The 21137-nt window shown below is 50.1% G+C and overlaps 1 protein-coding gene across 1 annotated transcript in view; it reads right to left on the bottom strand.

The window, feature by feature from the left end:
• Window positions 1-21137, bottom strand: part of nrxn3a (neurexin 3a) — a 2368971-nt gene that overhangs the window by 1797479 nt on the left and 550355 nt on the right. The window contains exon 6 of the mRNA XM_072493615.1: window positions 19052-19213. Coding sequence (XP_072349716.1) covers window positions 19052-19213 — 162 coding nt within the window. The remainder of the gene's footprint in view (window positions 1-19051; window positions 19214-21137) is intronic.

Here is a 21137-nt window from a genome sequence, read left to right as displayed (position 1 = left end):
GTTAATGCTCTGGGGGTACGGGTTTGAAACCCAACACGGCAGCAGGTGGAATTTGAATTCAACCAATAAAGTCGGGATTTAAAAGCCAGTCTCACGAATGGTGACCACAAAACTATCATCGATTGTTGTAAAAATCCATCCGGTTCACTAATATCCAGTCAGGGAAGGAAATCTGCTGCCTTTAACTGGTCTGGCCTACAAGTGACTCCAGACCCACAGCAATGCGGTTGACTCTCTCTGTCCCCCTCTGAAATAGCCTAGAAAGCCCACTCAGTTCAGTGGCAAATAAGCCCAGCCAGCGACACACACATCTTATAAAATAATTTTTTTAAAGATAGTAGCTTTCTGAGTGAGATATTTGGGGCGCGATCTACCCAAGTGGGAACACAGTTCTCTAAAGCACGCGATTAACTGGCTGTTTCCCGACGCTCGGAGCATCGTGAACACCACGCTATCAAACGGCCATTCGGGTAGGTTCGGGGCAGCGGAGGGGAATGTGAGGCCAAGGCTGCACTTAGTCCAGCTTCCTGCACTGAGGAGCTCCACTCACCATTTTTAAATCACATCCCAATCTCTAGACCCCCCCACTGCTGCCTCACGGCGTCGAGCGACCATGTGGAGTTTGCACGTTCCCCCCCGTGTCTCCCCCAACATGCCTCCCTAGCCTCCCTCCCCAACTCCACCTATAAGGGGGTCCTTGGCCTCCCTCGCATCCGTACCACAGGGTACCATCATGGGAAAATGGCAGCCTGGCACCCTTGTACTGCTCCTTCTAGATGGCAGTGCTACCTGGGCACCTTGACACCAGGGTGGCACCAGCAGTGCCAGTGTGTCACCTTGGCATGAGGGCAAGCACCTGATGCCCTCCAGGCCCCTGTGAGACCCCCACAAGTATCGTTCCATCCGGTCTCCGTTTGTGGAGACCAAAGCTGATCGACACTCACCCCAGATCTCCAAGGTGAGGAAGTTAGATCCCGACGACTTGGGTGTAGGGTGGGAGTGCATACAGGAGTGAGACTAGCTGTCAGACCTCGCTGGGTGGATCCTGGAAGAGGGATGACCCGCCACCTACCCCGCATGCTGCGCTGCGCCGCCTTTTGGGCGCAACTCGACTGGTAGATCTTGGATCTTGTCACTCTGTCACCTCCTTTTCAGATATTGTGCTGTGTTCTTCTGCAGGGGCCTTAAAAATATCATAGTCGGTGATAAATCCAACATCGATAAATCCCAATCCTACAGTGGGAAATCTTTTGCTCAGAGGGCAGCACGGTAGCATGGTGGTTAGCACAATTGCTTCACAGCTCCAGGGTCCCAGGTTCGATTCCGGCTTCGGTCACTGTCTGTGCGGAGTCTGCACATCCTCCCAGTGTGTGCGTGGGTTTCCTCCGGGTGCTCCGGTTTCCTCCCACAGTCCAAAGATGTGCAGGTTAGGTGGATTGGCCATGAGAAATTGCCCTTCGTGTCCAAAATTGCCCTCAGTGTCGGGTGGGGTTGCTGGGTTATGGGGATATGGTGGAGGGGTTGACCTTGGGTAGGGTGCTCTTTCCAAGAGCCGGTGCAGACTCAATGGGCCGAATGGCCTCCTTCTGCACTGTAAATTCTATGAACAGAATGGTTGGAATACTGAATTCATGAACATACAGAGAGGTTGAGGCAAATTAATGCATTTGAAGGACAACTGGGTAAAAGATGTGGGGGAGAAAGGAATAGAAGGACAGGGTTAGATGAAGACAGGTGGAAGAGGCTCATGTGGAGGATAAACACGAGCATGGAACCCCCTGTGCCAAATGGCCTGTTTCTGTGCTGTGTGCTCAACGTAATTCAATGTAATTCCCCATAAATGCTGTAATAACAATGGCCAGAGAATAATCTTCATGAGTCTTCCGGCCAGTATTTCAGTAAACATTTATGTTCTCCTTTCCCTCACATAATCCTCTAATTTTCTTCTGCCTCAACCAGCTCGTAAGTTCCACATGCTAACCTCGCTCTGGGTCAAGCTGATTTCTCTTAATTTCTCGATGCATTTTATTCCTGACCATCCCGCTTTTGCAGCCGCCAATTCGGGGTTCTCACCCTAATGGGGGCACCGTTTTCTCCCTACAGTGTAGAAGGAGGCCATTCGGCCCATCGAGTCTGCACCGACCCGCTGAAAGAGCACCCTACCTGGGCTCATTCCACCGCCCTATCCCTGTTGCCCCGTAGCCCCACCTCACCTGCACATCTTTGGACTGTGGGAGGAAGCTGGAGCACCCGGAGGAAACCCACGCAGACACGGGGAGAGCGTGCAAACTCCTCACAGTCACCCGAGGCCAGAATTGAACCTGGGGTCCCTGGCGCTGTGAGGCAGCAGTGCTAACCACCTTGCCACCATCTACCCTGTCATAATTTCAAAAATCCCGATTTGGTCACCCCTGAATCTTCTCACTTCTATATCGCCAACGTGTTTAATCTTTCCTGAAAGCTGTAATCTCTTAATCGCGGTATCATCTCTAAAAATTACTTCTGTGCCTTTTGTACTGCGTGCAGCCAAGACCTGTACAAGGTACTCGAAGTGCAGCCTGACCGGGATAATATACCCCAGGTTGCTAAGAGACGAAAGGAGGAAACAGCAGAGGTACTGACCATCATGTTCTCATAGTCTCACGATACAGATGTGGCAGTTTAGCAGAGGAGTGGGAGACGGCTAACATTGCCTTGTTGTTTCAGAAGGGAGACAGGAATAGACTGAATCGTGGCAGGCCAGCCAGCCTCGCGTCCGTGGTGGGAAAATTCTTGGAGAAGGTTCTGAGGGGCAGCATTCGGAAAGGCGCGGATTCATCAGGGACAGTCGGCGTGGATTTGTTCAGGAAGGGGCATATTTGATTAACCTGAATAAATTGTTTGAGGAGGTGACAAGGAGGGTCGATGAATCGACATGGATTTCAACAAGGTCCTCCAGAGCGGACAGAAACGTAAAATCACAAGGGATCCAAGAAAAAGGGCGGGATTTAGTGGCCGCGATAGCCGTGAGCGCAAATCCCGTCACGGCCGTTAAATCTCACGAGCAGCCAAAAATCTAATCGGCGGGACGATTTCCAGTGGAGTTGGCCAATTTTACTTATTATAGCATTGGAGGAGCCCAGGTTCCATTAGCAACGGGCGGCGGTGCCCGGGGAAGATCCCGCAGAAGGAGACAGGGAGTCGCTGGGCAGGCTCAGGGGTCCGGAGGTCGCACCAGCCGTGTAGGGGAAAGAAAGGCACAGGAAACCCAGAGTGCGCGTAGCCCGAGTGTCACACATGGAGCTGTCGGACAACATGTTCTGTAGAAGACTCGGCCTCACCAGGGAAACTGTGAGGTATCTGTGCCACATCCTTGCCGACTCGGGGCCATGTGGCGGCGGAGGGCACACGCTCCCTGTGGCCGTAAAGGTCAGCCCTGAACCTTTCTGCCATGGGGTTGTTCTAGGGCTCCCACAGGTGACCTGTGTGACATATCCCAGGCATCCGCCCAAAAGTGCATCCATGAGGTGACAGATGCCCTCTATGCCAGGGCTTTGGACCTGATACATCAGGAACTGGACCCGGCAGGACGAAAGAGCTACGGGCTTCGGCAACATAGCTGAGGGCGACTGCCTGCACCCATGTCGCTCTTCGCACCCCTTGGCATCGGGGAGTCCCCATCCCCATTTAGGTTTGTAATAACCCCCAAAGGCCCAAATGGATACCCTGATTGATCTCCCCAGGGGCTCGTGGAGTATGAGCTTCCCCGTTAGTTAGTGGACGGAGAACCCCCTCCAGCTGAGGCTCATAAGAACTCAGGGTAGGGGATGGCCCGGACTGCGACTGTTCCCAACTGTCCTCTGTAAATATACTTGCTGCCGTGGGCACTGTTTTTGTGAACACACATTAATTAATGTTCACCTTACCTCTTGGCTTCCTGGGTCTTAACAACGCGGTTGTTAAAATGGCGGCCTATAACTTGGTTTCTGGCATTAATTCAACCCTGTTTACCCAGGAGGGTGGGTTAAAATGGAAGACAGCAGGAAGAGAATGAGATATCAGTGGGCAAGACACCGGAGGTGTGGGGCAATATTAATTGCTCGCCTGCCCAGTTTCCAGCAAATGGGTAGGCTTAAAATTGATACGACCTAACATTCTGACTCCCAACTTCCAGCTCAGAACTTCACCTGTTCGAATCGGACATTGAAAATTCATACATGTGCCGGTTTCCTGACCAGCTAAATTAATCACGGGTAAACGGTGCACGCCCGATTCTCTGATCAGACCCTCCCAGTGTGCGAGACTCCCCACCGGGAAGAGAAATCAGCAGATCACACCTACGGAATAAAGTGTTGTTTTGTTTTTTAGTTCAATTCACTTTTGTTGTCGCGTCCTTCTATTTAATTGACTTTCCTGGAGTTGCAGTGAACCGCTTCTGGTGAGGGAGGGCTGAAACCTTTCCGCAAACAGGTTAGCGGTGAAGTGACTCGCTATTGTGATCGGCCTAGTCGGGCTGCATGGGAAATGTGATCGCTTTGGAAATGATACCCAAAAGCTGTGCCTCAAATCATGCATCAGGCCTTGAATGAACGTTTTGACAAAGATCTACACTTGTTGGGTGAGGTTTTAATTTAACTTCTTTGTTCCCTTTGTCATCCAGTAATGAATAATAAGAACCCTTCACAATAGGTAAGTCAACGAGCTCGTTCCGCAAATCACTTTCAAACCCTTATTGCTGCTGCACTTTTTGTTTTGAGAATTTCACACCACGTACGATGCAATCTTCCATTTCCACAAATACCAATCCAGCGAGTACTTAGGATTCGGCATGGAAAGATGGAGGAAGCAGCGACTTTTCACTCAGCCTTTGCATCAACGTGACACTGCTTTCCTCATAGAATCATTAAATTCCGGCCGTGCATTCAGCCCATCGAGTTTGCACTTACCCTCTGAAAGAGCACCCTATCTAGGCCCGCTCCACTGTGGCCCCAGCTAGCCTGCATATCTTTGGGCACTAAGGGCAATTTAGCATGGTCAATCCACCTAACCCAAGCATCTTTGAACTGTGGGAGGATACCGGAGCGCCCGGAGGAAATCCACGCACACACGGGGAGACGTGCAGACTCCGCACAGACAGTGACCCAAGGCCAGAATTGAACCCGAGTCCCTGGAGCTGTGAGGCATCTGAGTAATGTGAACGGCCGCACACTGCTCTGCCCTGCCCGCTCTGCCCTGCCCGCTCTGCCCTGCCCGCTCTGCCCTGCAGGCTCTGCCCTGGAGGCTCTGTCTGCATGCTCTGCCCTGCCCGCTCTGCCCTGCCCGCTCTGCCTGCACGCTCTGCCCAGCCCGGCCGGCTCTGCCCTGCCGGCTCTGCCCTGCCCGCTCTGCCCTGCCCGCTCTGCCCTGCCCGCTCTGTCCTGCCCGGCCCGCTCTGCCCTGCCTGGCCGGCTCTGCCCTGCCCGCTCTGCCCTGCCCGCTCTGCCCTGCCCGCTCTGCCCTGCCGGCTCTGCCCTGCCGGCTCTGCCCTGCCCGCTCTGCCCTGCCTGCTCTGCCCGCTCTGCCCTGCCTGCTCTGCCCTGCCCGCTCTGCCCTGCCCGCTCTGCCCTGCCCGCTCTGCCCTGCCCACTCTGCCCTGCAGGCTCTGCCAAAGCCAAGATTGTGGATAAAGGAGGGGCTGCTTGTAACTTGATCAAAGTCCCGTGTGTGAAAAGTCCTTGGACTCCCTGTACACAAACAGCCTGACAGTGTCTGTGACATTATAGGATAACAAAGGGTTACTGTAATGATGTAGCTAACCACTAGATGGAGCTAATTGCAGAAGTACATACAGCAGTGACTCCCAGATCTCTGGGAGAGAGCTAGAGAGGAGAGCTCGAGAGAGAGCAGTGATAGAGAGTTCAGTACAGTATTGGATGGAATGTTGAGACTCGTGTAATTGAGTATAGATTGTAGATTAGATTATTGTTTACATTAGGAGTAAGCGGTCAAACTCAATTTAAGTAGTGTAAATAAATGTTGGCTTTGTTTATGAACATAGGTTTTGTGGTCTTTGGGAACACTACAACATCCATCCTGAGAACAAGAATCAGAAAGAACATAGTGTCCAGCATTATCCACTGTGGAAAGTCATGCGTGGCAAAGTATCTCTTCCGCTTCTAGACGACTGCAGCACTGTTCATGTCAGATAAGCAATCAACTGCAAACTGTCCTGACATCCAGGTAAACATCATAGCACATACATACATACATACTGATGGACAGATCAACGGACCAATCAACACACACACAACACGACAGCCAATCACAGGCAAGAGCATACACAGTACAAAACAGGGAACACGACACTTCCTGGGCACTCAAGGACGAGACAGCTCAGGGCACAGCGCTCATAGCAAACCACTCAGCCATCCACCATGTGCTGAGTGCCACTACAGGATAGAATTAGGAGTAGGCCCACAGATTCAAGGGTTATGATCGAAACTCAGTGAACAACATACAACTGTAAATAGATGTTTGAAATAAAACTGAGTTGTACCATTCGCAACCGTGTTGGTTTGTCTGTGTAGCAGAGTACCCAACACTTCATAGTACCAGGAGTAACTGTGGTACCTACCTACAAATCCTCCGGAATCTGCCATCCTGCGCCATGGACACCGTCAGCACACCGCAGCCGCTACAAGTCGCTGGAAACCTTGGCGTTAATTGGAATCTGTTCAAACAGCGCTTCCAGTTCTTTCTGGAAGCCAACAAAAAGGAGAGCGCCTCAGACACCAGAAAGATCGCCATCCTCCTCACCACGGCAGGTCAACTCGCCATCCATGTATACAACTCCCTGGTGTTCGCGGAAGGTGAAGACAAGAACAAATACGAGACGGTCCTTCTCAAGCTCGACCAACACTTCAGCGTCGAGGTCAACGAGAGCTTCGAGAGGTATCTCTTCCAGCAGCGCCTGCAAGGTAAGGATGAGCCCTTTCAATCCTTCCTTACGCATCTCCGTATCCTCGCGCAGTCCTGCGGTTACGACACCACCTCCGATTCTATGATTTGGGACCAGATCGTTTTTGGGGTCACCTCGGGCACCCTACGCCAGCAGCTCTTAAAAAGAAAAGGCCTCACCTTAGCCTCCGCAATCGAAGCCTGTGTCCTGCACGAAGACGCAACTAGCCGCTATACCCAATTTCAGGCGGCCGTATTGGCGCGGCAGGGATCCTACGCGGCTGGATCGGCGAGGCAGGCGCCCTACGAGGCCGAACAGGTCCAGGCGATCGAGTTCCTCCCGGCCCGTGGCCCGGACGAGGGCGGCCATTTCGCGCGCTTTTCGAGGCCTCCTGCTCTTGTGCGCGCCAAAAACGACGGCAACACTGAGGAGCGTGATGCGCAGGCGTGCTCGACGCAAGACCGAACTGCGCATGCGCGGTGGCGCAACGAACGCCATGACGTCACGACGTGCGGCAACTGTGGAGCCGCACATTTAAAGTGGCAATGTCCCGCAAGAAACTGACAATGCCTCCGCTGTGGCAAGGTGCGCCACTACGCTGCCTGCTGTCGAGCAGCTCAACCTGCCAATGTTCCCCAATTCCGACAACCTCGCAGGGACGTGCGGACCATTCAGCCTCCTTACTACGAGTCGTGCCCAGACGATATCCAGACCAGTGACACCGACGACCGGGACGCCTTCCGTGTTGCGGTCATTGATGGGAACCGAATGTCTCCAGCCAGGACCCACCAGCCGATGCAAGTGAACAGTGTCAATCCGGGTGATGAATGGTGTGCCACCCTAACGGTCAACCGATCACCGATAACATTCCGTCTGGACACTGGCGCCTCCGCCAACCTCATAGCATGGTCAGCCTTCTACGCCATGAAGGTCAGACCGCCAATTCGGCCGTCCCGTTGCAAGATGGTCGACTACAACGGGAACGTTATCCCGGCTATGGGATCCTGCCAGCTCTAGGTGACACACAACACACATACGGCCACACTCTCATTCGAGATAGTCGGCTCATCGAAGGACTCCCTGTTAGGCGCACAGGCATGCAAGGCTCTCCACTTCGTGTAACGAAACCACACTCTGTCCCCAGAAGGCACATCCGACTTCCTAGATGCAGAGTTAAGGGCACAGCTCCAATCGCTCCTCGCCCACAACCAGGAGGCATTCGAGGGTATGGGAACACTGCCCTACACCTACAGAATTCGGCTCAAACCAGACGCCACCCCGGTCATTCACGCACCTCGCAGGGTCCCAGCGCCACTCAAAGACCGCCCCAAGCAGCAGCTGCAGGATCCCCAGGACCAAGGGGTCCTATCCCGGGTCACGGAGCCCACGCCATGGGTCAGCTCCATGGTGTGTGTTAAGAAGCCCACCGGCGAGCTCCGGATCTACATTGATCCAAAAGACCACAATAACAAAATAATGAGGGAACACTACCCCATACCCAAACGGGAAGAGATCACGAGCGAAATGGCCCGGGCTAAAATCTTCACAAAACTGGATGCCTTGAAGGGTTTTTGGCAGATCCAACTGGATCCGTCCAGCCGAAAGCTGTGCAACACCCCTTTCGGCAGTTCTGCTACAACAGAATGCCATTTGGCATCATCTCGGCATCCGAGGTCTTTCACAGGATCATGGAGCAGATGATTGAAGGCATCGAAGGGATGCGCGTCTACGTGGACGACGTCATCATCTGGTCCACCACACCACAGGAGCACATCTATCGTCTCCAGCGCGTCTTTGCACGCATACGCAAAAACGGCCTGCGCCTCAACCGAGTCATGTGTTCTTTCGGCCAAACCGAGCTGAAGTTCCTGGGGGACCACATTTCCCGGTCAGGGGTCCATCCGGATGCAGACAAGGTGAACGCCATTACAGCCATGCCGCAGCCGGCAGACAAGAAAGCAGTGCTACGCTTCCTAGGCATGGTCAACTTCCTGGGGAAATTCATTCCCAACCTGGGGAAGTTCATTCCCAACCTTGTCTCCCACACGACGGCTCTGCGCCACCTCGTCAAGAAGTCCACGGAGTTCCAGTGGCTACACACACACCAGCAGGAATGGGAGGAGCTCATACTTAAGCTCACCACAGCACCGGTATTGGCGTTTTTCGACACATCTCGTGACACCAAAATTTCGACTGATGCCAGCCAGTCCGGCATTGGGGCAGTGCTGCTACAGCGGGATGACACTGCGTCATGGGCCCCGGTCGCCTATGCCTCACGGGCCATGACCTCCACAGAACAGCGCTACGCGCAGATCGAAAAGAAGTGCCTGGGCTTGCTAACCGGGATAGACAAGTTCCATGATTACGTGTATTGTCTTCCCCGGTTTACCGTTGAGACTGACCACCACCCCCTGGTCAGCATCATAAATAAGAACCTGAACGAGATGACCCCTCGCCTCCAGCGGATCCTACTTAAACTTCGGAGGTATGACTTCCAACTGATCTACACCCCGGGTAAGGACCTTATCATTGCGGATGCCCTATCTAGAGCAGTGAGCACACCGCCAGATTCGGAGGGGTTCGTCTGTCAGGTCGAGGCGCAGGTGGCTTTCACATTGGCAAATCTGCCAGCTGATGACTCCAGTCTGGCCCGTATTCGCCGAGAGACTGCGGCCGACCCCCTTCTACAACGGGTGATGCACCACATGACGGGAGGGTGGCTCAAAGGACAGTGCCCACAGTTCTACAATGTCCGAGACGACTTGGCCGTCATTGATGGTGTCCTTGTAAAGCTGGACCGGATTATGATTCCGCACAGCATGCACAAGCTGGTCCTCGACCAACTACACGAAGGCCATCTGGGTTGAGAAGGGCCGGAGAGGCAGTATACTGGCCGGGCATCAGTGATGACATTGCCAATATGGTGCTCAACTGCCCCACCTGCCAAAGGTTTCAACCGGCGCAACCTCCTGAAATGCTTCTGCCCCATGAGCTGGTGACGTCCCCCTGGGCGAAGGTGGGTGTGGACCTCTTTCACGCGCTTGGCAGGGACTATGTAATCCTCATTGACTACTTTTCCAACTATCCAGAGGTTATACGCCTGCACGATTTGACATAATCTGCTGTCATAAGGGCATGCAAAGATACCTTTGCTTGCCACGGCATTCCGATGACTGTCATGTCGGACAATGGGCCCTGTTTCGCCAGCCAGGAATGGTCATCCTTTGCTGCCTCATATGGCTTCACACACGTGACATCCAGCCCTCTGCATCTCCAGTCCAATGGAAAGGCGGAGAAGGGCGTTCACATCGTCAAGCGGCTCCTCTGCAAGGCTGCTGTTGCCGGATCGGATTTCTGCCTAGCCCTGCTGGCGGAGCTGCCTGCCACCATGCCCCTTCCGTCGTCGCCCGTGGCCAGGCCCATTCCTCAGCCAGACCCACCCTTGAGGCAGTCAACCCGAATTCATCGCCCACCTACTAGACTGGACTTATGAGACTGTTTGTACATTGAACTCATACTACCACTGTGTTAATATGTTTCTGTTCTTATCGTTACAGGAATTCGTTCTGTCGTTCTACATTACCCCGTTCTTTGTTTATGGTACAACCTCGTTGTTATGTCGCACCGACATCGCCCCTTGTATACAGTTTAACCCCATGTACATGCTGTAGATATTGGACACACACACACATTTAGCTACACTCAGTACACATCTCTATTTATGACCACATAGGCACATGTTCTTGTAATAAAAAGGGGGGATGTCATGATATCCAGGTAAATATCATAGCACATACATACATACCTGATGGACAGATCAACGGACCAATCAACACACACACAACACGACAGCCAACCACAGGCAAGAGCATACATAGTACAAAACAGGGAACACGACACTTCCTGGGCACTCGAGGACGAGACAGCTCAGGGCACAGAGCTCATAGCAAGCCACTCAGACATCCACCATGTGCTGAGTGCCACTACAGGATAGAATTAGGAGTAGGTCCACAGATTCAAGGGTTATGATCGAACGTCAGTAAACAACATACAACTGTAAATAGATGTTTGAAATAAAACTGAATTGTACCATTCGCAACCGTGTTGGTTCGTCTGTGTAGCAGAGTACCCAACACTTCACAAACCACCCTGGATTAGCAAGGACCAGATGCTTTTTCCCATTCCAGTTAAATACATCTGCTGCAGTGAGGGATCGTGGAGGTTCTAGGATCTTAAGGTTCAGTGGTTCTTGGTTTGGTGTATCTCAGCTCATAGCACGGTGCACACTTGGGCACCTCCCTATCTATGTTGCCATACATTGATGGCCAGCACATAGCTTCCTTTGCCCTTGTTACTTCAACCACCACATCGCCCTCGGTGCCCTGGGTGGAGCTGTTCGGTGCAGCAATTCTGAAGAGGGTGAGGGATTACGAAATTCAGTCCGTCTTCCACTGCTAACTCCTCCCTGCTGGCATGAAGAGTGCAGAGCTCTTGAGGAACCTCTTTTACCATTGAGGGTATCCCTTCACAATGAAGCCGCCGAGTTGCTTGCTTGTATGGCCAATTTGCAGGGCAGTTTTGAGTTAATCGTTTTTCACAGTAACTTCATACTTGTGACAATAAAAGGTTATCATTATTATTAATAATCTGTTCTCCGCGATTGGCTGGTCATAATGTCGATATCCTCCTCATGCTCGGAGTGTTCACTGGTGGGTACGTACGCGAGCCCAGGAAAGGGCATCTGCCAAGTCCAGTTCCTTAACCTGCTGGCACACCACACTTGTGGTGTCACCGAGCTTGACCATCATCCTCTGCAGGTGTGTGGATGCCAAACGGAGGAGCTCTTTGAGGATGGTGCTGAGCGGCTGGTGATCAGCGTCAATGGTGCCAGGACGGCCGCAAACAAAGTTGTGAAATTTCTGTTTATCACCGGAGTGGACATCTCCCAAAGGTCCATGGACCTGCTCTTTTCAGGGAAACCTTGTGAAATCATCGTCGATGACATCCTAATTTTGGGGACAACCGTCTGCAACTGGTCCTCGACAGAATCAGAATCAAAGACATGTGGCAGAATGCTCCGTTCCTGAGACTAAGTGCTGACGCCGGGGCAGGATTCGTGGACTTCCACAACAGCAAAACTGCCGCCGCACCTGGACTGATTCAGCGAATGTGGACGGGCTAGCACCAGCGCCACGTGGCAATCGATTCCAATGGAAAACCGGATTTTCCGGTTCCTTGATTGACACTCGGGAGGCTGCTAAGCTGCAGCTGCGTATACACATTGCACTCCCCACACACCCATCCCAATCAATGTGATGGCACTGGTTGTGCTGGAGCGCGCCCATTCCGCTGATGGGTCGGCTGGGACCAGAGAGCACCTAGGGGGGGTGGCCTGGGGGGGGGGGAACACCCATCTGGCCTGTGGCCCAAAGTTCACAATGAGCTGTCAGCAGCGTGCGCAGCAGCGTGCGCAGCAGCATGGCCGCCTTGTCGGCTGCGGCAATAGTGTTCCGTGCCCGCCCGCCCCGATCACACAGCCCACCTCCTGGCCGGATGTCTTGTGACAGTAGCTGGTTAATATGGCTTCGATCTGCCACCCTTGGCAAAGTAATTCCGTTTACCAAGGTTGTTACAGCGCTTGTTGAATACAAAGCACGTGTATCAATTATTTTTGGGTGCTGCAGTTTGAACTGAAAAAGACTTCAGTTTCTCATCTGAATTCTTCAGTGCCCCTCTCGGGCTGTTCATTCAACATGCAATTAATGGCAGATTCCCACATTAAGTTTTCTTGGCGGAGCAGCGCTTTGCACACACTGTCTCCTTGTATTCCACACACCACACAGTCTCCAACATCATCACCAGTGACAGCACCAAATTCACATCGTTTTTTGCCAGCATTTTCAGCGTTTCGATTCATTGGGTTTCTGGTTAGTGGTGCTGAAAGCGTGTCGATCCATGATGATTTTTTTTTTTTTTAAATACAGGGGCTCCAATTTTGTTAAAATTCCTTTAGTAGTACCACAGGGTCCACTCCCTCATCCCGGCCCTGGAGCGTGAAGAATTCCACAGCCTCCGGGCCCGCCAAGATTGGTAACGTGCAGACATGGACTTTCTGCGACTTGTCAGACAGATCGGCTGAGCAGTGTGGTGATATGCATCACTGTATATACACAACGGGTTAATGTAAATGCACTACAACTAAGTAACCACTAGAGGGAGCACCAGAGATGTCATGACACACAGACATACAGCCAATGGGTCATTACAACAGGACACAACCAATGGGTAATCAGGACACCCAGAGGTGGCATTACCACAAGGGGGCATTACACAACCCACATAAAAGGCCAGGGCACACATGCTCTGCCTCTTTCCACAGACCCACAACTAGAGAGTACATCAGGGTTGATCAGAAGCATCACACCCAGCACGTGGCTTAGAGCAGACTGGTTTAGTTAGACTGAGTTACGACAGTTAGATTAGCAGGAGAGTCAAACTCATTTAAGAACTGTGTTAATAGTTCAATAAACATATTGAACTCATTTCATAGTCTGGAGCTTCCTTTGTCAAAGCATACATCAAGGAAGCAGCTTATGCTACACGAAGAAGCAGAACGCAACAAGCAGCACGTGCGCCATTCCTGCTCAAACTTTTACGAGTTGTCAGCGATACACCCACCAAAAGTAAGTGAGTCGATGTGCTGGAGCCCTTCTGCCACCCCAGCCAGCTCCTGGCACCATGTATGATTGTGTGGCAATGAGGACAGTTTATCACAGAAGCAATCAACTGCTCCTATATGCCATGTCTGTGGCCATGCGTGAATGACTTCCAGTGCCCTCTCCCACATTGCACATTACTCCCACTGCACAGGCCATTTGGCAATATCGCAAATGACTGGACATTCTGAACAGTGTATGTCGATTTCTTGTACATTAGCGGAACCTTTACCAACAAAACCAGTGACGAATTGGCCACCCAGTCTCCATCCTTCACCTTTTTTTCCTGGTACATTGGTGGCTGCATTGGTGCCACCGGCTGCTCTTACTTTGAACAGGGAACCTTTATTGAGTTTGGCCCAGACTTTCGTCCCCAAGTCGGGAGCACAGAGTCGAGATTTTCCCAGCTCAGTGAACCCGAACTTCGACCTTCAAAAATAGCCCCCTGCAGGTGGGATCTTCAGTCAGTTCAGGGAGGGGGGGGGGGCAGCAGGGCGGGGGAGGGGGGCTCAAACAGAGTTGGGGCAGGTGACTCAAGGACATGTCCAAGGCTGCCTAGTGCAGAGGCGGGCTGAGTGCACTATGTTTAAATAAATAATACTAAAACAATAAACATCCCATCAGATCTCATCCCTCTCTCACATGCCCCGTGCTCAGTCTTTGCCACCTTATGTGAACCCATGCTGCTGCATCCACCCTATAAGCCATCTTAGTGCCTCTCTACTGACCCATTGCCCTGCAACCCCATGCCAACTTATTGCCAACTCATATCCCCATCACTCTTTGCCCTTATCCGTTCCATGCCAACTCATCTTGTGTTCTTGGACAGTTTCTTGACAGCTTTGGCACTTCCTGGATAGCAATGACAGCTGGATAGCTTCTTAACATTTCCTTGAGAGCTGGACAGTTCCTGGACAGCTGGATAGCTCTTTTACAGTGTGGTAATTCCAATGAGTTTGTGCATAAAAAGTGCAGAATCGTGTTCGCTTCTAACAAACACAACAGGTGCCTTAACTCTTCCAAAGGGTGCCTTGCCACTCCAAAGGGGTTCCCTGGCTATCCAAATGCATCCACCAAGCTCAGACCTTCTCTTACCTGTTCTAATCTGCACATTCCACACTCCTGGTCTTCCAAACTCTCACTTCAGTTGAGACAGCTGGTGATTTAAATTGTCAAGTGCCTCTGCGAATCACTCACCGAATACCAGCCTAACCCCCACAAAGGTGGAAAATGCTAGGTTTGAGGGTGGGACATAGAAAGTTGGCCATTTCTGGGATTTTTGCCATAATGGAGAGGTCCTCTAGCCCACCTTTGACTCTGCTCCTCCTTTCCCGGACTTCTCTGTCTCAATTTCTGACGAAAGGTCACCAACTAATATTCCCTATAATCCCACAAACTCTCACAGCTACCTTAACTACACTTCCTAGCACCCCTCTTCCTCCAAGTACTGTATTCCATTTTGCCCTTTCTTTCTTCTCCATCATATCTGTTCAGATATTGCAAACTTCCATATCAGAGCTTCCAATATGTCTTCCATTTTCCTCAGCCGAGGACTCCACCTCCGCCCCCCCCCCCCCCACCCCCCTGTCCAACGGTTTGTCAACCGTGTCCAATCTATTTTCCTCACGTGTGCTCTCATCCCTTCCCCGACCATGAGAGAGTTCCCCTTGACCTTAAACTCCTTGATGCCAGCCTTCATACTCAACGGATCGTTCTTCACCATTTTTGCCTGCTGCAGCATAATGCCACCAAACACATCTTCTTCTTCCGTTCCAGCGTTCTGAAGAGACCATTCACTCCGCAACACTCTGGTCAACTCCTCAGTCACCCCACCACTCCTCTCTTTCACACAGCGCCTTTCCAGGCAAGTGCAAAAGATGCAATGCCCACCCGTCTACCTCTTCTCTTCTCACCAGCAACCAAGGCGGCAAACGTTCCTCCCAAAGGAGAAAAGACATTGACTTTCTTTCAATTTAACATGCTGTATTCATTGCTCGCTAAGTGATCTCAGATAGATTTCTAGACTGTAAATGCATCAAAAGGTGTGGGGAGAGGGCGGGAGTATGGCACTGAGGTAGAGGATCAGCCATGATCATATTGGATAGCAGAGCAGGCCCGAAGGGCCGAATGGCCTACTCCTGCTCCTAATTTCCACGTTTCTATGCTTCTATGTCTCCTCTACATTTTGGGGAGACTTGATGACCGCTTAGCATGACCCTGAGCTTCCTGCCCCTGGTCATTTCAATTCCCCTACTCTGACATTTCTGTCCTTGACCTGCTGCAGTCTTCCACTGAGGCACAACACAAGGTTAAGGAAGAGCATTTCATCTTTTGACTCCGCATTCAACAGCTTCCTGGATTCAACATTGAGTTTGACAATTTTAGACCATAACCCCTACCTCCATTAGAAGAATATAAGAACTAGGAGCAGGAGTAGGCCATCTGGCCCCTCGAGCCTGCTCCACCATTCAATGAGATCATGGCTGATCTTTTGTGGACTCAGCTCCACTTTCCCGCCTGAACACCATAACCCTTTATTCCTTTATTCTTCAAAAAACTATCCATCTTTACCTTGAAAACATTTAATGAAGGAGCCTCAACTGTTTCATTGGGCAGGGAATTCCATAGATTCACAACCCTTTGGGTGAAGAAGTTCCTCCAAAACTCAGTCCTAAATCTACTTCCCCTTATTTTGAGGCTATGCCCCCCAGTTCTGCTTTCACCCGCCAGTGGAAACAATCTGCCCTCATCTATCCTATCTATTCCCTTCATAATTTTATATGTTTCTATAAGATCCCCCCGCATCCTTCTAAATTCCAACGAGTACAGTCCCAGTCTACTCAGCCTCTCCTCGTAATCCAACCCCCTCTGCTCTGGGATTAACCTCGTGAATCTCCTCTGCACACCCTCCAGCGTCAGCACATCCTTTCTCAGGTAAGGAGACCAAAACTGAACACAATACTCCAGGTGTGGCCTCACTAACACCTTATACAGTTGCAGAATAACCTCCCTCGTTTTAAACTCGATCCCTCGAGTTATTCCTACCAAAATGGATAACCTCACATTTGTCAACATTGTATTCCATCTGCCAGACCCTAGCCCATTCACTTAGCCTATCCAAATCCCTCTGCAGACTTCCAGTATCCTCTGCACTTTTTGCTTTACCACTCATCATAGTGTCATCAGCAAACTTGGACACATTGCACTTGGTCCCCAACTCCAAATCATCTATGTAAATTGTGAACGATTGTGGGCGCAACCCTGATCCCTGAGGGACACCACTAGCTACTGATTGCCAATCAGAGAAACACCCATTAATCCCCACTCTTTGCTTCCTATTAATTAACCAATCCTCTATCCATGCTACTACTTTCCCCTTAATGCCATGCATCTTTATCTCATGCAGCAACCTTTTGTATAGCACCTTGTCAAAAGCTTTCTGGAAATCCTGATATACCATACTGTTCAATTGTTTTTTTTTGTTGGTTCATTTTTTTCTGGTTTCTTTCTTTATTCCTTTACTTTACATTCAGACAGCTGATATCCAGAAATTCAGACTTTATCTGAGCATATCTTTTGATTCTTTACTTCACCCATCACCATTCCTCATTGTACGGGGTGGCGCAGTGGTTAGCACTGCTACTTCACGACGCCAGAGACCCACGTTCAATTCCGGCCTTGGGCCACTGTCTGTGTGGAGTTTGTACGTTCTCCCCATGTCTACGTGGGTTACTACCGGGTGCTCCGGTTTCCTCCCACAGTCCAAAGATGTGGAGGTTAAGTGGACTGGCCATGATAAATTGCCTATTAGTGTCCAATGATGTGGGGTTACGGGGGTAGGGGAGGGCAGGGGGCCTATGTAGGGTGCTCTTTCAGTGGGTTGATGCAGACTCGATGGGTCAAATGGCCTCCTTCTGCACTGTGGAGATTTAATGGAATCCCGATCAATTACCGTGTCATGTGGTCCCTCCTACCCTCCACCCTATCACAGACCTTCCCTTTGCTGCTTCCTCCATCCTCCGCTCTTTCACTCGTTCAAAACCTGTCAAATTTCTATCAGTCTCCACTTCTGATGAGAGCTCACTGAGCTGAGGCATTAAACTTGGTTTCTCTCCACAGACCTGGCAAGTATTTGAAGCACTTTTCAGTTCCATTACCACCAGCCAAGTCTGGCATGAGTGGGAGCCAAGCAGTTCCAAGTTGCAATGGGCAGCACAATGATCCAGCCCATCATCCCTCTCCTCGTGACGTTGGTCCCTTATTCCTTTCACACAGCACCCCCCGCCCCCACCCCCATTCCACCAATTCCCCCCCACACACCCCACAACCATTTAATACACTGTATGGAGAAGGTGGGGAAAGAAAATGGTACCAGAGCTGCCATGTTAATAACTATCACTGCAGACAGAATAGGATGAAGCTCTTTTCTCTTGAAAGGGAAAAGATGCAAGGCGGCCGAGATCTTTATAATGTTATTGGCGAGGCGTTTTCAGAACCCCAAAATGTATCATGGAGTTCAACCAATCTCCCCCTTCAATGTATTTGTTGCTTTTCCGAGCACACGGCGTTTTCCCTAGGTGTGGGATTACAATTGTGGACACGTGGGTTTTTAAACACAAAACAATGTTTATTCCATGAACTCAACTTAACATCTTAAATAAACATTGGATCTCTTAAACACCCCTGACTTCAAAGATAACTCCGAAAATATTACAACAGTAAATAATTCCACAAAATGTTCCTTCAAACCTCCAAGAGACTTAACACCTTTAAACAGAATCACATCAGGTTAAAGGCTTTACTATTATGAGTTCAAATCACCCAAATGATCCAGAGATAGTCTTTCATGGCAGAGATCACAGAAAATCCAGCTCACTGCAAAACATCGACACTCCCCAAGCTCTTTTCCTCCAAACTGCAACTAAAAACTGCAAAATGGCTGACCTGAACTCAGCTCCACCCACTCTCTGACATCACTGTTTTCTTAACGGTACATTGCTTAAACATCCATGTCTTAAAGGTACTCTCACATGACAATAATCACAAAGGGGTTTGCTCAGGTAGATGTAGATGGATGTTTCCTGTTGGCTGAGGGAGATCGAACACTCGGGTCACAAATGTAAGATAGTCACCAATAATTCCTGTAAAGAATGAAGGGAAAACTCTTCATCCAGAGAGCGGAACTTGCCACCACATGGTGCACTTGAGACCTACAACGTGGGCGCGCTCCAGTGGAAGCTGGGCAGACACACGAGGGAGAGGGGACCAGGAGCATACGTTGTTCAGATTAAATGAGGTCGGGTGGGAGGAGGTTCATCTGTGGCACATTAACGCTGGCCTATCTCCGTACAATAGGGTCAACATAACATGTGATCAGCCAAGCCACAAGAATACAACAAATCGAACCAACTGACCCTACCTCTCTGAGGCACCCCATGAAGTTGTTGCTGACGGGCGAACCAGGCAGGTCTGCAGTACTCGGGCTCCCGCCCACGTAGAAGAAGTCATCGGATCCCAGCATGGTGTAGTCTTCTTGGGTGTAGCCTGTGGTCGTGAGGATGCCGTCCACCGAAATGGTGACCTAGTCAAAGGATATAACGAAGAAAAAAAACGGCCAACGGTGACCTTTACACATTGTGCTGCCTGGCACCTGCCTGCGTTGTTTTCAACCCAAAAAAATAAATAATTCCTGCGCTTATTGCGTTTTGAGCCTAACCCTCGAGTTGATACTCGGAAGTCCCATTTTCTAGTCTGTGCTTATACAGTAGCATAATTGCAGGAGGACATTCCTTCGTCTTGTTGCTGGTTCATCTGGCAGCTAATCCATGAATGATTTCCATTGATTGGTTCCAAACTTTAGTTTTTTGTAAGGGGCAAGGGTAAGCGACGGTCTCGCGTAAAATCCAGGCGAGAAAATGGAACTATCTGCTTTTTTTATGCCAATTTATTCCTTCCACATAAAATAAAACTTGAACTTGGGAGAATTGGAAAATCAATCCATAAAAAAAAAAATCTATGGTTTTTCTTTTCCAAGTTTTTCTTTTCCCATTTTATCATCCGGTTTAACACTGACAAGCATGCATCAGGAGAGAGCTCTTACCGTCTAAGGCATGAACGCATGTGACATGAGTTAAAGCTCAACCATGAAAAAGTCACCAACTTCATCACTGTGAGCAGCTGCATCAACTCGTTCTTAAGAAAGAAAACTTAAAAAAAAAAAGAAAACAAAACAAAAGGGAAACCCAAAAGAAACCATGCACGTGTCAAAACGCGACACTCTCATGCAAAAAAATAACTAAAGCCATGGATCACGAAGGTAAACTACAGCAGCATTGCTTCCACCTGCATGCAGATAAACACATGGGGGGGGGGGGATGTTGGAGGGGAGGCGGGGCGGAGGGGTGTGGTGTGTATGTGATGGGGAAAGGAAGGTGTGCAGGGAAGAGAAGGAGGAGGAAAGTTAACAACAGACATGTTAGTGGAAATAGGTTAGAAGGCAAGATGTTGGATGGAGTTTGACAGTCTTGGGTTTTTTTCTTTTTGCAATCTTTTCTCTGATCACACTGAAGTTTGGATGTGGTCATGTCATGCCATGCAGCCATATACAGAGAGAAACTGGCAGCGCCCATTCCTGGGACGTCTGAGCTCCTGCCAGTTCGCCAATAACCACTGCCAGGAGATGCAGAGGCCTTGCTCGTCCGGCTAAAGGCCCTACGATGGTCCGAACTAAGTATTTGGTAGAGTAAAGAGCGGGGGGGGAGGGGGATGGGGGAAAAAAAAAACAGGAAAGTCAAAGAAAATTGGAAAAACAAAGCAAACGAGTAAGTGACGGGAAGAAGAAAAACGAAAGGAAAGAGGAGAACAGAACATAGGTGAGTGAAGTAAGCAGTGAAATACCAACCCCGTTTCCTCATTGTAATGGTGTCTACAATGAACAAAAAAAAAAGGGAGGGGGAAAGAGGGGAACACACGGCAAACCCAAAAAAAGAGACAATAAGAATGATATCTACCAGACAATGTAGTTTGTTTACCATAGCGTGTCCAATGCCTGAGTGCTTTGAGGAAAAGGGGAAGAAAGGAAATTAAAAATTGTGAACAGAACGATTGTTACTTAAAATAAAACATGATGATAATTAGGGTGTTAGTACATTAGTTGGTTAGGTAACGGTTAGTAAAATGACACATTCCATGAATGATTAGTGTTAGTTTTCTTATTAAAAGCGTGTCATCGACATGTAGAGAAGATGCAAACAAAGTTTACAGGGGACCAAAGCAGCCCAAAAAAAACGAGTAAAAAAAAAGGTTTCTCAACAGCTCTTTTCTTTGCAATTAACCGTGGTACCGGTGACGCCTTTTGTTTCCAAATAAAGGATCAGGAGGCCTCCTTTCATGAACCGCGTGGTCACCGTTGCTGCAAGCCAGACTTTATTTAACCTCAAAGAGGATCCTGAAGCTATTTTCTGCTCATTAGTGAGTCATCTTCAATGTACACAGACACCACCTTG

Source organism: Scyliorhinus torazame, chromosome 2 (assembly GCF_047496885.1).
Source record: "Scyliorhinus torazame isolate Kashiwa2021f chromosome 2, sScyTor2.1, whole genome shotgun sequence".
In the NCBI taxonomy this organism is placed as follows: domain Eukaryota; kingdom Metazoa; phylum Chordata; class Chondrichthyes; order Carcharhiniformes; family Scyliorhinidae; genus Scyliorhinus; species Scyliorhinus torazame.
This window is presented reverse-complemented; position numbering and strand designations above follow the sequence as displayed.